The sequence below is a fragment of the Oryx dammah genome, unplaced genomic scaffold (genome assembly GCF_014754425.2).
Source record: "Oryx dammah isolate SB20612 unplaced genomic scaffold, SCBI_Odam_1.1 HiC_scaffold_27, whole genome shotgun sequence".
NCBI lineage: Eukaryota > Metazoa > Chordata > Mammalia > Artiodactyla > Bovidae > Oryx > Oryx dammah.
The window spans coordinates 62,753,149-62,766,641 of record NW_024070211.1 but is presented as its reverse complement, the minus strand read 5'-3'; the positions used below and the strand labels follow the sequence as shown (position 1 = coordinate 62,766,641).

At 40.5% G+C, this 13,493-nt stretch overlaps 1 protein-coding gene across 9 annotated transcripts in view; it reads right to left on the bottom strand.

The window, feature by feature from the left end:
• CLASP1 (cytoplasmic linker associated protein 1) overlaps positions 1-13,493 on the bottom strand; it is a 275,488-nt gene that overhangs the window by 48,930 nt on the left and 213,065 nt on the right. For 8 of the 9 annotated variants that reach the window (XM_040228931.1, XM_040228932.1, XM_040228935.1 and 5 more), the window contains 4 exons: positions 9,594-9,596; positions 9,239-9,402; positions 6,793-6,871; positions 5,225-5,368 (listed from right to left, as the gene is read on the bottom strand). In XM_040228931.1, coding sequence (XP_040084865.1) covers positions 5,225-5,368; positions 6,793-6,871; positions 9,239-9,402; positions 9,594-9,596 — 390 coding nt within the window. The remainder of the gene's footprint in view (positions 1-5,224; positions 5,369-6,792; positions 6,872-9,238; positions 9,403-9,593; positions 9,597-13,493) is intronic. The other variant, XM_040228936.1, reaches the window with a different exon arrangement.

Genomic DNA, 13,493 nt, shown 5'->3' with positions numbered 1-13,493 from the left:
GCGTCTGCCCGCAATGCAGGAGACCTGGGTTTGATCCCCTGGAGAAGGAAGTGGCAGCCCACTCCAGTATTCTTGCCTGGAGAATCCCATGGAAGGAGGAGCCTGGTGGGCTACAGTCCACGGGGTCACAAAGAGTCGGACACGACTGAGCGACTTCACTTACTTACTTACCAATAGTGACTAAAGCCAAGTATCATTATTCCTATTTTATGGATTTTAAACAAGAATTCAGAGGCTAAAAAGCCTCTAAAAAGCAGAGGCAGAAGTTAATAGAGGTCAAACTCTAGAATCTACTTTCTTCTGTGAATATATTGTATAATCTTAACACAAACACAGTGCATTAAGAAAGGTCTAGTGTACCTCTGTAAAGTTTGGTCAACACAGCTATAAGGACTTTCAGAGTTAAAAAATGGAAACATAAAGCAGGCCAGTTAGAGTCTGGGTGGGGTTTTCCCACGAGTCCAAGTCAGTCTTGGCCAGGGAAGCACACCTCACTGGTGACAGGCTTGTGCTTCAGTTTTGCTTGTGTTCCTTCCCTTCTTAACATCTTAAATATTTAAACACCCATCTCTCTGCAGTATGAAACACCCCAGAACACTGACATAAAAGGGAAAACAAAATATTAAAAATGCTTAAGTCAGCAAAGCAGAGCTGTATCAGCTTAAACTGATTCTAATGTATTTTCCCAAATATGAGATACGGAGAACAAGTTACACCACCTGTAAACTTCCCAAGTATTGGTTGTATAAAATTAATATTGTCTGATGATACAGCCAATATGAGAGTTTACTGCATTGATTTCAGACTGCAGGGTGCTTCTAGTATTTAGAAGGTAACACCTCACTCTACTCTTAGGAAATTAAATCAGAACACCAACAGGAGAATTTGGTTCATAATCAGAAAGTGCTTTTAAATCACCAAGATGTCCTCCTAGTACCTGATACATTCTGTAAATGACAGATGAGTCAAAACATACTTCTACTTAAAAGAGATAAGTAAGCATATCTTTAGACCATTAAATTATCCAGATAAAAATGGTGCCTGTTTTCTTTCTCTATAGCTTTAAAATAATAATGACAATTTTAATCTTAGCATAGAGTGATATATACCATATCACAATTTCTAAGTATTTTAACTTATTTAGGCATGACATTCATTTAGACAATCTTTCAAATACATCTCAAGTTCTTGGATAAGGCAGTTGGATCACTGACAATAGCATCTATATCTGGATAAAATATGCAGTGGATGGAACATCAAAACAGAGCATTTAAACAGAAGTAGCTCTAACTCCAGGAAGGATTAATCTGCAGTGCCTTAATGCAGTTTATCAGAGGCATCTATGGGGCAAAGGAACATACATTTGAATATTGTGCTTTAACAAGCCTATTTAAATCAAGTAACAGTGCTTCATGGGATCGTAAAGAGTCGGACACGACTGAATGACTGAACTGAACTGAATAGTGCTTTACTAGCAAGGGCTGGATGGATACAACTTAAAGCCAAACAATCTAATCCACAGATATCTTGGATGATTAAAAAGGAGAGATGCATCTGCTAAACTGAACCCTAACACAAATGTGTCGTTAGGTAAAAAAGTGCCCTATTTAAGTAAGAGCTAAGGAATTACCAAATAACTAACCATGGAAGACTCATGCCAACCCATTGAAAAGGAGACCAAAGCCTTGGGTGGCAGAACACTAACGTGGACCCCAAGATTCCAGCCTCCTGGTGAGTAAGCCCTGCATAAATCCCCTCTCCTAAGGTGAGTGATGAACACCATTCCCACAATTACCTTACAAGGAAGAAGGGATTTTGCAGGTACAATTAGTCCCTCCCTAATCAGTTGATTTTTGGTTAAAGGGCACATTATCCTGGGTGGATCTGACCTAATCAGGTAAGCCACTGCAAGCAGTCACAGAGATTAACATGAGAATCTCCTGCTGGCTTCTTTGTAATTTATCTTTTGTTCTTGAAGAATAATTTTGTTGAACAGAGAATTCTTAGTTGACTTTTCTTTGCTTTCAGCACCATTAAAATCAACAGGCTGCCTCCATTCTCCAAGGTTTCAGATGAGAAAGCAGCTGCTTGTCTTACTGAGGATCCGGGCTATGCTGAGCTGCTTCCTTGGGCTGCTCCCATGAGCTTCTGTTTCATTTTCAGCAGTTTGATTATGTCTAGGTGTGAATCTTTTTCTTCTTCTTTTTTTTAAAGTGTACTTGGATTTGGTTGAGCTTCTTAGATGTGCAGATTAATGTTTTCATAAAATTTAGGAAATTTTAGGACATTATGTCTTTTCCTGCTGGCTCTGCAGAAGCAAATTGCCAGGCCAGGTATGGGGGTGGCCTCCATGAGCTGTGACCGCCCCCTGCTGACAGCAGGCAAAAAAACAGGTACCATAGCCCTCACCAGTAATGAACTGACTTAGGCCAAGAACCAGGGAGTTGGAAGAGAATTCTACATCTCAAGTGAGACTAAAGACCCAGGCAACAATTTGATTTCTGTCTGGGAAGACTAAGCAGAGAATCCAGAGAACATGTGCCAGACTTCTAATCCACAGAATTGTGAGATTATAAATTTTTGTAGTTTCAATTGGCTAAGTCTGTGGTAATAGGTTATGCAATATGAAACTAATACAGAAGCCAAAATAGAACTTCCAAGCCTGTGGTTTTGAAAATGGTGACTTCAAAATGTTATTTGAAATTAGATCATTTCTCTTTGGGTACTTATTCATTAATTCATTTAAAATACTTCTTAAAATGCTTACTTTTTTCCTATAGGTATCATTCTAGGTGTTTGGCATAAGTAAGGAGGTGGGGGAGGGGCAGGGAACAGCAAGACCAGGCCTGGTCCTAAAGATGATGAGGATCTAGCTGGAGTCCTGTGAAAGCTAGCAGCAACAGGTCAAGACCACACCAGCAGTCTATAGGTCTGAGGGTCAATCTTAAGGGAAGTGGTCTAAAATAAGAGGCTGCTTATTAAAGTGTTACACTTATTAAGTAAGTGTTAATTCTTATTAACACTGTGCATTAAAAATCAGCCATGCATGGAAGGAACTCCAATCAGACACAAAACAATATCCATACTCCACTTTGTACCAATTAAGTCAAGTGACTTTGGGTAGAGCACAGGAATTGAGACTGGTTTTTATTGCAGCCAGGGCTGAGGACTACTGACGGAAAAAAAAAAAAAAAAGCTTTTCAACTTCCTCTGAAGCCCTGGATTACTGTCCCGGAGCCCAGGTTTGAGCTCAGCCTGAAGATGAGGTGTTTTAGCAGTCCTCACAACGGGGGAGGGGAAGATGGAAGGGCAGACATGGAGGCGGAGTGCCAGTGCAGAACAGGGTTTGCACAGTAGCACAGTATGATCCAAAATAACTGAAACTAAGATCAAACAGTAAATAAGTTATGTGATCTCAGCCTTAAACATCCTACCATAATTGACTTAAGCTAGTATTTTAAAGTGGGCTTCCCAGGTGGCACTAGTGGTAAAGAACACGCCTGCCAATGCAGGAGACTGAAAGAGATGTGGGTTCAATCCCTGGGTTGGGAAGATCCCCTGGAGGAGGGCATGGCAACCCACTCCAATATTCTTGCCTGGAGAATCTCATGGACAGAGGAGCAAGATGTGCTAAAGTTCATATGGTTGCAAAGAGCTGGACACAGCTGAAGCGAACAAGCATAGTATTAAAGTAACTTGAGTGTTTTGATGTCCCAGGCTGGATAACTTTGAAACATTTCTCTAGTGTCCTGATTACAGAAGTTAGGACAATAAATCCTAGTTCAAATTTTTAATGTGCATGTCCAGAGAAAGTAGACATCATGACCACAGTCAGCTGTTCCCATACAGGCCCTAATCATGGTAACATGCAAGTATTAAATATCCTTCAGCCCCATAGGAGGGAATACTTGAGTAACACTCAATTATGAAACACAAACTCACACAGACACACACATATGTACTTGCTATGACTAAATACAGGAAGGCTTTTGTATATATTAGTTGATCTGTGATTTTGAAAACCATGACAGAAATACTTTGACTTTCCAATCAACCAAATCATTTCACCACCTCCCACTGTACCCCTCTAATCCCAAAGAGGCTTAATAGTTAAAGGTTGCCAGTGAAATGTTCTTTTGATAAATACTGAAAAATTTTATCAAAAGATCATATATTTAAAATATTATTTAATATCAAAACAATAATTTTGAATGAGTGCATTAATAAAATTCATCCTTGTTTCTTTAACCTTGGAGAACTTCATTTATTATTAATACTATATAATGGCTGGAGAATTATATGGGCTGTAATTCTCCCAAAGAAACATTATGGGTGATTCTTTGATTCTCCTCCTTGGACTCCAGGAGGCAGGCACTAAGCAGGTAGGTGTTCAGGTGCAAAGCAATCTTGCTAACACTGCTTAGAATCATCTTTAACCCTGCCTTGACCTAAGTGGTCCACATTATTAATTCTATCCCAAGGCCAAAGGACTATTTTGGCTATGGAGTTGGCTATGAAGGAAGTATACCATGGGGGGTAAAATGCAAGGTTCATGATTATACACAAATAATCAAAATCAAACATTTTTAGTCTAAAAGTAGAACTGAGAAATCTGACTTAAAAGTAATTTTTAAAGGCCAGTTGGGCCAGTTAGTTTACATGAAAAGTAAAAGAATAATGGCCATGTGTGAAACTCAAACACAGAAGAACAGGACACTGACAGGACGGGAATAGAAACAATAATCAGTGACAACTCACACTTCCTGTGTGCGTGGCACATGTCAGGAACTGACCACGCTTTCAACATGTATGGATTCATCTTCATAGTAGTCCTGAGGCAGAATACTCCCTAGGGACACAAGTGCTAACATCCTGTGCTCCCTTTACCTGTGTTACATGCCTCTCAAGGTGCCATTTCAGAAGAAACGAGCAAGTATCTATCTTTAGCTGATTAAAAAAAGAGCAACAATACAACATTTTGGTATCAGGGTGTCTCCATGACACAAGATTTCAGATTCTCATTTTGATATGCAAAGACTGGAATGAGGTGGTACTGGACAGAGAAAATAGGGGTAGGAGCAAAATCTTGGTTTTGTAGAAAAGGAAAGAGAGAGGTTTGCATGTAGGTATGGAGGTGGTTTGAACATTTCCATAAATTCCTCTCCCTAATTCACACCTAAGAACAGGCTGTGATTAAAGCTGTGCCTGGCACTTTGGGACATACCTTTCTCACGTCTGAACTCTTTGGTTCTGTTGTCCAGGTAATGATTCTAGAAACAGCAAGCCTTGTCTCACTAGAGTTTACGAAATCTGTTGGGTCCATCTGCCTGGCGAGAGACTCAATGTACTTCAGGATTGCAACTTTGACCTGAAAGAGCCAGTAATTACAAACAGTAAGTTCACTTTACACATTTTTGAACAGAACTCTTATTGGTGCTCAGAGAAAAGTACATACGACCTGGACTTATGTTCCTACACAGGGAGCCTGCAGCAGGGAAAAGCATGGATGACTGACCCTGAAGTCTGGGACAGGAAGGGGGCCCTGCAGAGAAGCAGGCCCTGATCCTCTGACACCCCAGGACACTTCCTGAGTAAGAGCCCACTCGGGGGGGCCGAGGGACCCCAAGTTCTGCCACTGACAGAGTGGGCACGAACAACTCTGCGTTTTGATTTTTAGCCACTCTAGGCCAGGTCTTGCAAGGCAGCACTGAAGGCAATCAGGATGATGTTCGGCCCTAACTTCTCCACTGATATCTCACTTGGCTTTGACCTGAGGAGAAATAGGCTATTATTTATTGAAGGTGAAGTTGAAGTCACTCAGTTGTGTTCAGCTCTTTGCGACCCCATGGACTGTAGTCTACCAGGCTCCTCTGTCTATGGGATTTTTCCAGGCAAGAATACTGGCGTGGATTGCCATTTCCTTCTCCAGGAGATCTTCCCGACCCAGGGACTGAACCCAGGTCTCCAGCATTGTAGGGAGACGCTTGACCGTCTGAGCCACCAGGGAAGTAGGCCTCTCCTAAAACCCTGATGGGAGAAGGAAATGGCAACCCGCTCCAGTATTCTTGCTTGGAGAATCCTGTGGACAGAGGAGCCGGGAGGGCTGCTGTCCATAGGGTTGCACAGAATTGGACACGACTGAAGCAACTTAGCAGGCATGCATGCATTGGAGAAGGAAATGGCAACCCACTCCAGTATTCTTGCCTGGAGAATCCCAGGGACAGAGGAGCCTGGTGGGCTGCCGTCTACGGGGGCGCATAGAGTTGGACACGACTAAAGCGACTTAGCAGCAGCAGCAGCAGCAAAACCTTGACAGAAGCTGGTAATCAAAGAACGGACAGTGTACCCGATCTGATTCAAAGGAATACATCCTCCTTCAAATACTATCAGTCTTGTTCTTACATTTTTTACATTACAAAACATCTAACAGCTAATTTACATGTGTTATAATGTTAATATTAAAAACGTTCTAATAAGATAGCTATTTCAATACATCAAAAATTTTTAAACTGTGAAACAGTAATAACACACAAATGTTGGTGAGGACGTGAAATAATTGGGAGTTCTCAGACACTGCTGGCTGGAATATAATATGGTACAACCATCTCAGCAGTTGAAATAAAGTGAAGCACGTCCTTACCGAGTAAATCAGCACTAGGCACACTGAACCAAGAGAAATGGGCACACGGTGCTCATAGCAGATCTATCAATAGCAGCCAAATATGAGTCATGTCTGTAAAAGTATAGTTTAAGCAAATTTGACTTCTAGAGGTTGAACTATAAGTTACTGACCTTGAGGTTAGGAGTTTGAGTCTGATCCACAATAAATCGCATCAAAATGTTAAACTGTTGATCAAATGGAAAGGAGTCCCTAGGTTTATAAAAAGAAAGTATTTTAAAAGAAAGATTTCTTACAAAAAGTAACGTAAAATCATATAAGAAACAAAAAACAGATTAACACATGTAAAAAGCAAGCCTGTTTACCTTTTTTTAAACATTACTTTTCATTTTACATAATAAATACTAAAATAATACACATAACACAGAAAAGTTAGAAAAAGAGAAATCTTCTTAGAAGTCCCCAAACACGTAAACTAAGCAATGAACTGAGGAAGAAATGCGTTACTTGCCTTCTCGGGATTTGTTTACCTTCTTCTCCAGGTTCCTTCTGGAAAACTGCTCACATAAGAAAGAGCTCCAATGCCCAAGCCTACCTTTTATACCCTGACGATGCTGCCTGCACTGTCTATCCCCTGAAGCCTTTGCTGGGTAATAGCCTGTGAGCCAACTGTGTGCGTCAGCATAGACAAGCACCTGGGGACACTCACCAGACACACCCTCGCCAGCTACAGACATACACAGCAGCCTGTGGCCCTAAGAGTTCCACTCGAGCGCCACTTCTCACTTGGGACTGATTCTGTGTCTTGTCATCATCTCGTATTTGTGATCCAACCGAGTAGCCCTGAGGGCTCTTGGAGAATGAAAGTCAGCACTCCCTTCCTTAAAAATTACCCATATGATTTTAAAACTGCCCAAAGGATCCCTTGTTCCTGATGCAGACAGGCCTTCCATGGTGATAGGAAAGATAATGCAATAGAAACACATATTATATTGAGGCTGAGTGTCTGTATTGCTCTCTTTAGGCTCCCTTTAAGAGACTTTTCTCAGTGTACAAAAGTATAGTGAAAATAAAAGGGAGGTATGTAGGGTCACATCTATAAAATCACAGGACTGATCTGAAATTTAAATAAAATAATACAAGAAAAATACAAAGTGTATGGTACACACTAGGTCTTAGTAGCACCATCATTATACTGATTAATAAAAAGTAAACAATCCAACAGCACATCCTTTTCTCCCACAACTACCTGTATCCAGGAGGCTCTGAGGACCACTTCTGCAGGCAAAGCATACTTAGCATACACAATTTAAGTGACTCACACTGGCTACACATCAAAGAAATAACACATAGAACACCCCCCCCTTTTCCCACAGCAAACAGAGGGTGGATGTCTTAGGCATTCACCAAAATAATGCCAACTCAAAGAAGATGTAGGTATTTCATCTCATGGATTGTTGGGATATTTCAGTGCTAACAAGAGAATGTGGGTATTAAGTACGAAAGAAGATATTTAAGCGGGAGACAAAAACTACAGGTAACAGAGTGACAAAAACCATCTACAAAGAGTCTCCTAATATCAAAATGGTCTAGAGTTCCCTCCTGCCCAACCAAATAGACATTTTTCCAAAGATGATATACAAACGGCCAACAAGTACACAAAAAAGTGCTCAACATCACTAATTATTAGAAAAATGCAAATAAAAACTACAGTGAGATATTGTCTCACGCTTGTTAGAATGGCTATTATCAAAAAGACAGGAAATAATAAATGCTCGTGGAAATGTAAACTGGTGCAGCCACTATGGAAAACAGTATGGATGTTTCTCAAAAAAACAAACTAGGGAGTTCCCTGGTAGCCTAATTGTGAGGATTCTGGGCTTTCACTGCTCTGATCCATGTTCAATTTCCGATCAGGAAACAGATCCCACAAGCCACAGTGCGTGGCCAAAAAACAAAAAAAGGAGAGAGAGCCATCTGACCTCTGTTCCCTGCAGCACCATTCACAATCACCGAGACACGAAAACAACCTCAGTGTGTTGATGGATGAATGGATAAAGAAAATGTGCTGTGTATATAAACAGAATATTATTTTGTCATAAAAAAGAAGGAAATTATGCCATTTGTGACAACATGGGTGAAACTTGAGGGCATTATGCTATGTGAAATAAGTTAGAGAAAGACAAATACTGTATGATATCACTTATCTACAAAATTAAAAAAAAAAAAAGTCAAACCCATAGAAACAGAGAGTAGAATGGTGGTTGCCAGAGCCTAGGGGTGGAGGAGATGGGGAGATACTGGTCAAAGGGCACAAACTTCCAGTTACAGCTATGACATGAATAAGTTCTGAGGGTCAAACGTATAGCATGTTGATCATAGTTAATGATATTATATCCTACAGTTGTTAAGAGAATGTGTCTTAAATGTTTTTACCACATACGCAACAAAAAATAGTAATTAAGTGAGGTGAAGGATATAAATATTAACACTGTACTAATCATTTAGCAATATACACATGTATCAAATCCTCATGCTGTACACTTAAAATTTACACAATGCTGTATGTCAATTATATATCAAAAGCTGGGAGAACACAATTTTGTCCCAAACACTTGCCTTGTGACATCAAGAGCCTTCTGAACTTTTGCTTGCACAGATCCAAGTAAATCCGCTCCCATTTTCTTCAGTAATTGTGTGAGAAGAACAAAAAGCCAGTCTTGCAAGTCATCCTTATGAATTATTATAAAATCCACAAGGGTCTCCAAAAACATACTGAAAACCTAGACACAAAGGGAAACCAAGTATTTCACATGTTTAATTCATAATTTCCTCCCAAGTCTTCAAAACGTGAAAATGCCCAATTGGCCTTTGCCCAGACTCATAACTTGGGTGACAATGTTAATAACTGGACACGGTATAAAAGGCAAATATAGTACAGAAAAGAGATAAAGGAAAAGGGGTTGGAACTTACTCTCTGTTGTGAATTCCACCGCAAACCAGGCCATGCAACGAAACAGATTCCATGTTAGTCCACAGTGAAGTCATACCATTTTCATGCAGTTTTCTAAAAGGCCTGAAAAGGCTATGAACTGACAAAATCCTCTCCCCTCCCTCTACATGCCTTTACAATCCAGTACAGAGAGAAATTAACTTTGTTGAAAACTATGAGTCTAATCCTGGAGGCCAGCCTTCCTTCCTTTCTTCTCTCTATATTTATTTCATTATCTAGCATTCAACAACTATTACTGTAGGATAAGGAAAAAAAAAAAACTTGCATACCTACTGGTTTTCATTTCCATCATCTATTTTGATGTATGCCAATTCAGATATTACAAAGTGCTATCTCTATAAAAAGATATTATAAAAACTATACTAACATTTATAAGAGTACAGCTTAGAATAAAACACACTGACGGCTGACATAATTCTCACACCATGGTGCAATCATCACTGCTACCTCCTGTGAGACAAAGTTCACAGTGGCTTATCCCTGAACCAATTTCAGAGAGGTAAATGGTAGCACTGTGTACCTATTTGGTTAATAAGTTGTGTTCTGCTGGCACAAACCAGCTATCATAGACTTACTCAATTATAGCACAGGAACTATTAACCACCAGGGGTCTCTCAGGAGACAGCTCAGAGAGAAGTCAATGAGTCCCAGCTGCGGGACTCCTGGCTTAGCACTAAGGCAGCTAGCAAATATTGACTAAACTGAGACCTCCAAACTCACTGTACAAGAGCCTTCTGATGGAAACAAATTTCCTTCTTTATCCTCACATTCTTTATCCTCATGTTCTGAATCAGCAATCTAGAGGTGACAGGTAATAGAAATTTCATCAATGTCCAAATCCACCTAATATCCCTTATGCTATATATCTTATGAGTCTTATGCTTTAAATCTTACTGCTCTTAATATTATCTCACAGAAAATCTTGATTATTTTATCTCTGAACATCTATGATGCTTTTAAAATCAATGCTTCTTGGATTTTATTACTATTGTGAATGTTAACCTTGTTGTGAGGGTCAAAACAGGAATTTTAAGACATGTTTCAAGACCAATACTGAGGAGAATTGTTGCCCCCCAGCAAGAAAAAGAATCCCTGCGTTCACTCTTCCTTGCTCCTGTGAGCATCTCAGAAGCAAGGGAGGGGTGCAATGTTTTCTGTACCCCTAGTCCAGAGCAGGTGCTCAGCAAGTGCTGAATGAGAGCACAGGCAGGTGGATGACTGACATTTCACGGACAATTTCTACATGGAGGAAAGGCCAGGAAAAGAAGGGAGATGATAACTGGCTAGGCTTCTGATCATGACAGGTTTCCTTCCCCTGGTAGGACTTAGAAGAGACCATTTTTACTAGGAAAACAATAGTATAAGATAGTTAAAGCTTGCGCATCAAGTACTTTAAGATTTGCTTGTGTTGATTTTAGGGTTTCTCAATTTCTATGGAAGTTGAACGGTTCTATGAAGACCTACAAGACCTTTTAGAACTAACACCCCCAAAAGATGTCCTTTTCATTATAGGGGACTGGAATGCAAAAGTAGGAAGTCAAGACACACTTGGAGCAACACGCAAATTTGGCCTTGGAGTATAGAATGAAGCAGGGCAAAGGCTAATAGAGTTTTGCCAAGAGAATGCACTTGGTCATAGCAAACAGCCTCTTCCAACAACACAAGAGAAGACTACACATGGACATCACCAGATGCCCAATGCCGAAATCAGATTGATTATATTCTTTGCAGCCAAAGATGGAGAATCTCTATACAGTCAGCAAAAACAAGACTGGGAGTGGACTGTGGCTCAGATCATGAACTCCTCATTGCCAAATTCAGACTTAAATTGAAGAAAGTGGGGAAAACCACTAGACCATTCAGGTATGACCTAAATCAAATCCCTTATGATTATACAGTGGAAGTGACAGATTTAAGGGACTAGATCTGATACAGAGTGCCTGATGAACGATGGACAGAGGTTCGTGATATTGTACAGAAGACAGGGATCAAGACCATCCCCAAGAAAAAGAAACACAAAAAAGCAAAATGGCTGTCTGGGGAGGTCTTACAAATAGCTGTGAAAAGAAGAGAAGCAAAAAGCAAAGGAGAGAAGGAAAGATATACGCATTTGAATGCAGAGTTCCAAAGAATAGCAAGGAGAGATAAGAAAGCCTTCTTCAGTGATCAGTGCAAAGAAATAGAGGAAAATAATAGAATGGGAAAGACTAGAGATCTCTTCAAGATAACTAGAGATACCAAGGGAACATTTCATGCAAAGATGGGCTCAATAAGGACAGAAACGGTATGGACCTAACAGAAGCTGAAGATATTAACAAGACGGGGCAAGAATACACAGAACTGTACAAAAAAGATCATCATGACCCAGAAAATCACGATGGTGTGATCACTCACCTAGAACCAGACATCCTGGAATGTTAAGTCAAGTGGGCCTTAGAAAGCATCCCTACAAACAAAGCTAGTGGAGGTGATGGAATTCCAGTTCAGCTATTTCAAATCCTAAAAGATGATGCTGTGAAAGTGCTGCACTCAATATGATGCCAGCAAATCTGGAAAACTCAGCAGTGGCCACAGGACTGGAAAAGGTCAGTTTCCATTCTAATCCCAAAGAAAGGCAATGCCAAAGAAGGCTCAAACTACTGCACAATTGCACTCATCTCACATGCTAATAAAGTGATGCTCAAAATTCTCCAAGCCAGGCTTCAGGAGTACATGAACTGTGAACTCCCTGATGTTCAAGCTGGTTTAGAAAAGGCAGAGAAACCAGAGATCAAATTGCCAACATCCGCTGGATCATGGAAAAAGCAAGAGAGTTCCAGAAAAACATCTATTTCTGCTTTACTGACTATGCCAAAGCCTCTGACTGTGTGGATCACAATAAACTGTGGAGAATTCTGAAAGAGATGGGAATACCAGACCACCTGACCTGCCTCTTGAGAAACCTGTATGCAGGTCAGGAAGCAACAGTTAGAAATGGACATGGAACAACACACTGGTTCCAAATCGGGAAAGGAGTACATCAAGGCTGTATATTATCACCCTGCTTATTTAACTTATTATATGCCGACTACATCATGAGAAACGCTGGGCTGGATGAAGCACAAGCTGGAATCAAAATTGCCAGGAGAAATATCCATAACCTCAGATATGCAGATGACACCACTCTTATGGCAGAAAGCGAAGAAGAACTAAAAAGCCTCTTGATGAAAGTGAAAGAGGAGAGTGAAAAAGTTGGCTTAAAGCTCAACATTCAGAAAACTAAGATCATGGCATCTAGTCCCATCACTTCATGGCAATTAGATGGGGACACAGTGGAAACAGTGGCAGACTTTATTTTTTTGGGCTCTAAAATCAGTGCAGATGGTGACTGCAGCCATGAAATTAAAAGATGCATACTCCTCAGAAGGAAAGTTATGGCCAACCTAGACACCATTTTAAAGAGGAGAGATATTACTTTGCCAACAAGGGTCCGTCTAGTTAAGGGTATGGTTTTTCCAGTAGTCATGTATGGATGTGAAAGTTGGACTATAAAGAAAGCCAAGCACTGAAGAATTGATGCTTTTGAACTGTGGTGTTAGAGAAGACTCTTGAGAGTCCCTTGGACTGCAAGGAGGTCCAATCAGTCAATCCTAAAGGAGATCAGTCCTGAGTGTTCATTGGAAGGACTGATGTTGAAGCTGAAACTCTAATACTTTGGCCACCTGATGCCAAGAGCTGACTCATTTGAAAAGACTCTGATGCTGGGAAAGATTGGGGGCAGGAGGAGAAGGGGACGACAGAGGATGAGATGGTTGGATGGCATCACTGACTCAATGGACATGAGTTTGGGTAAACTCTGGGAGTTGGTGATGGACAGGGAGG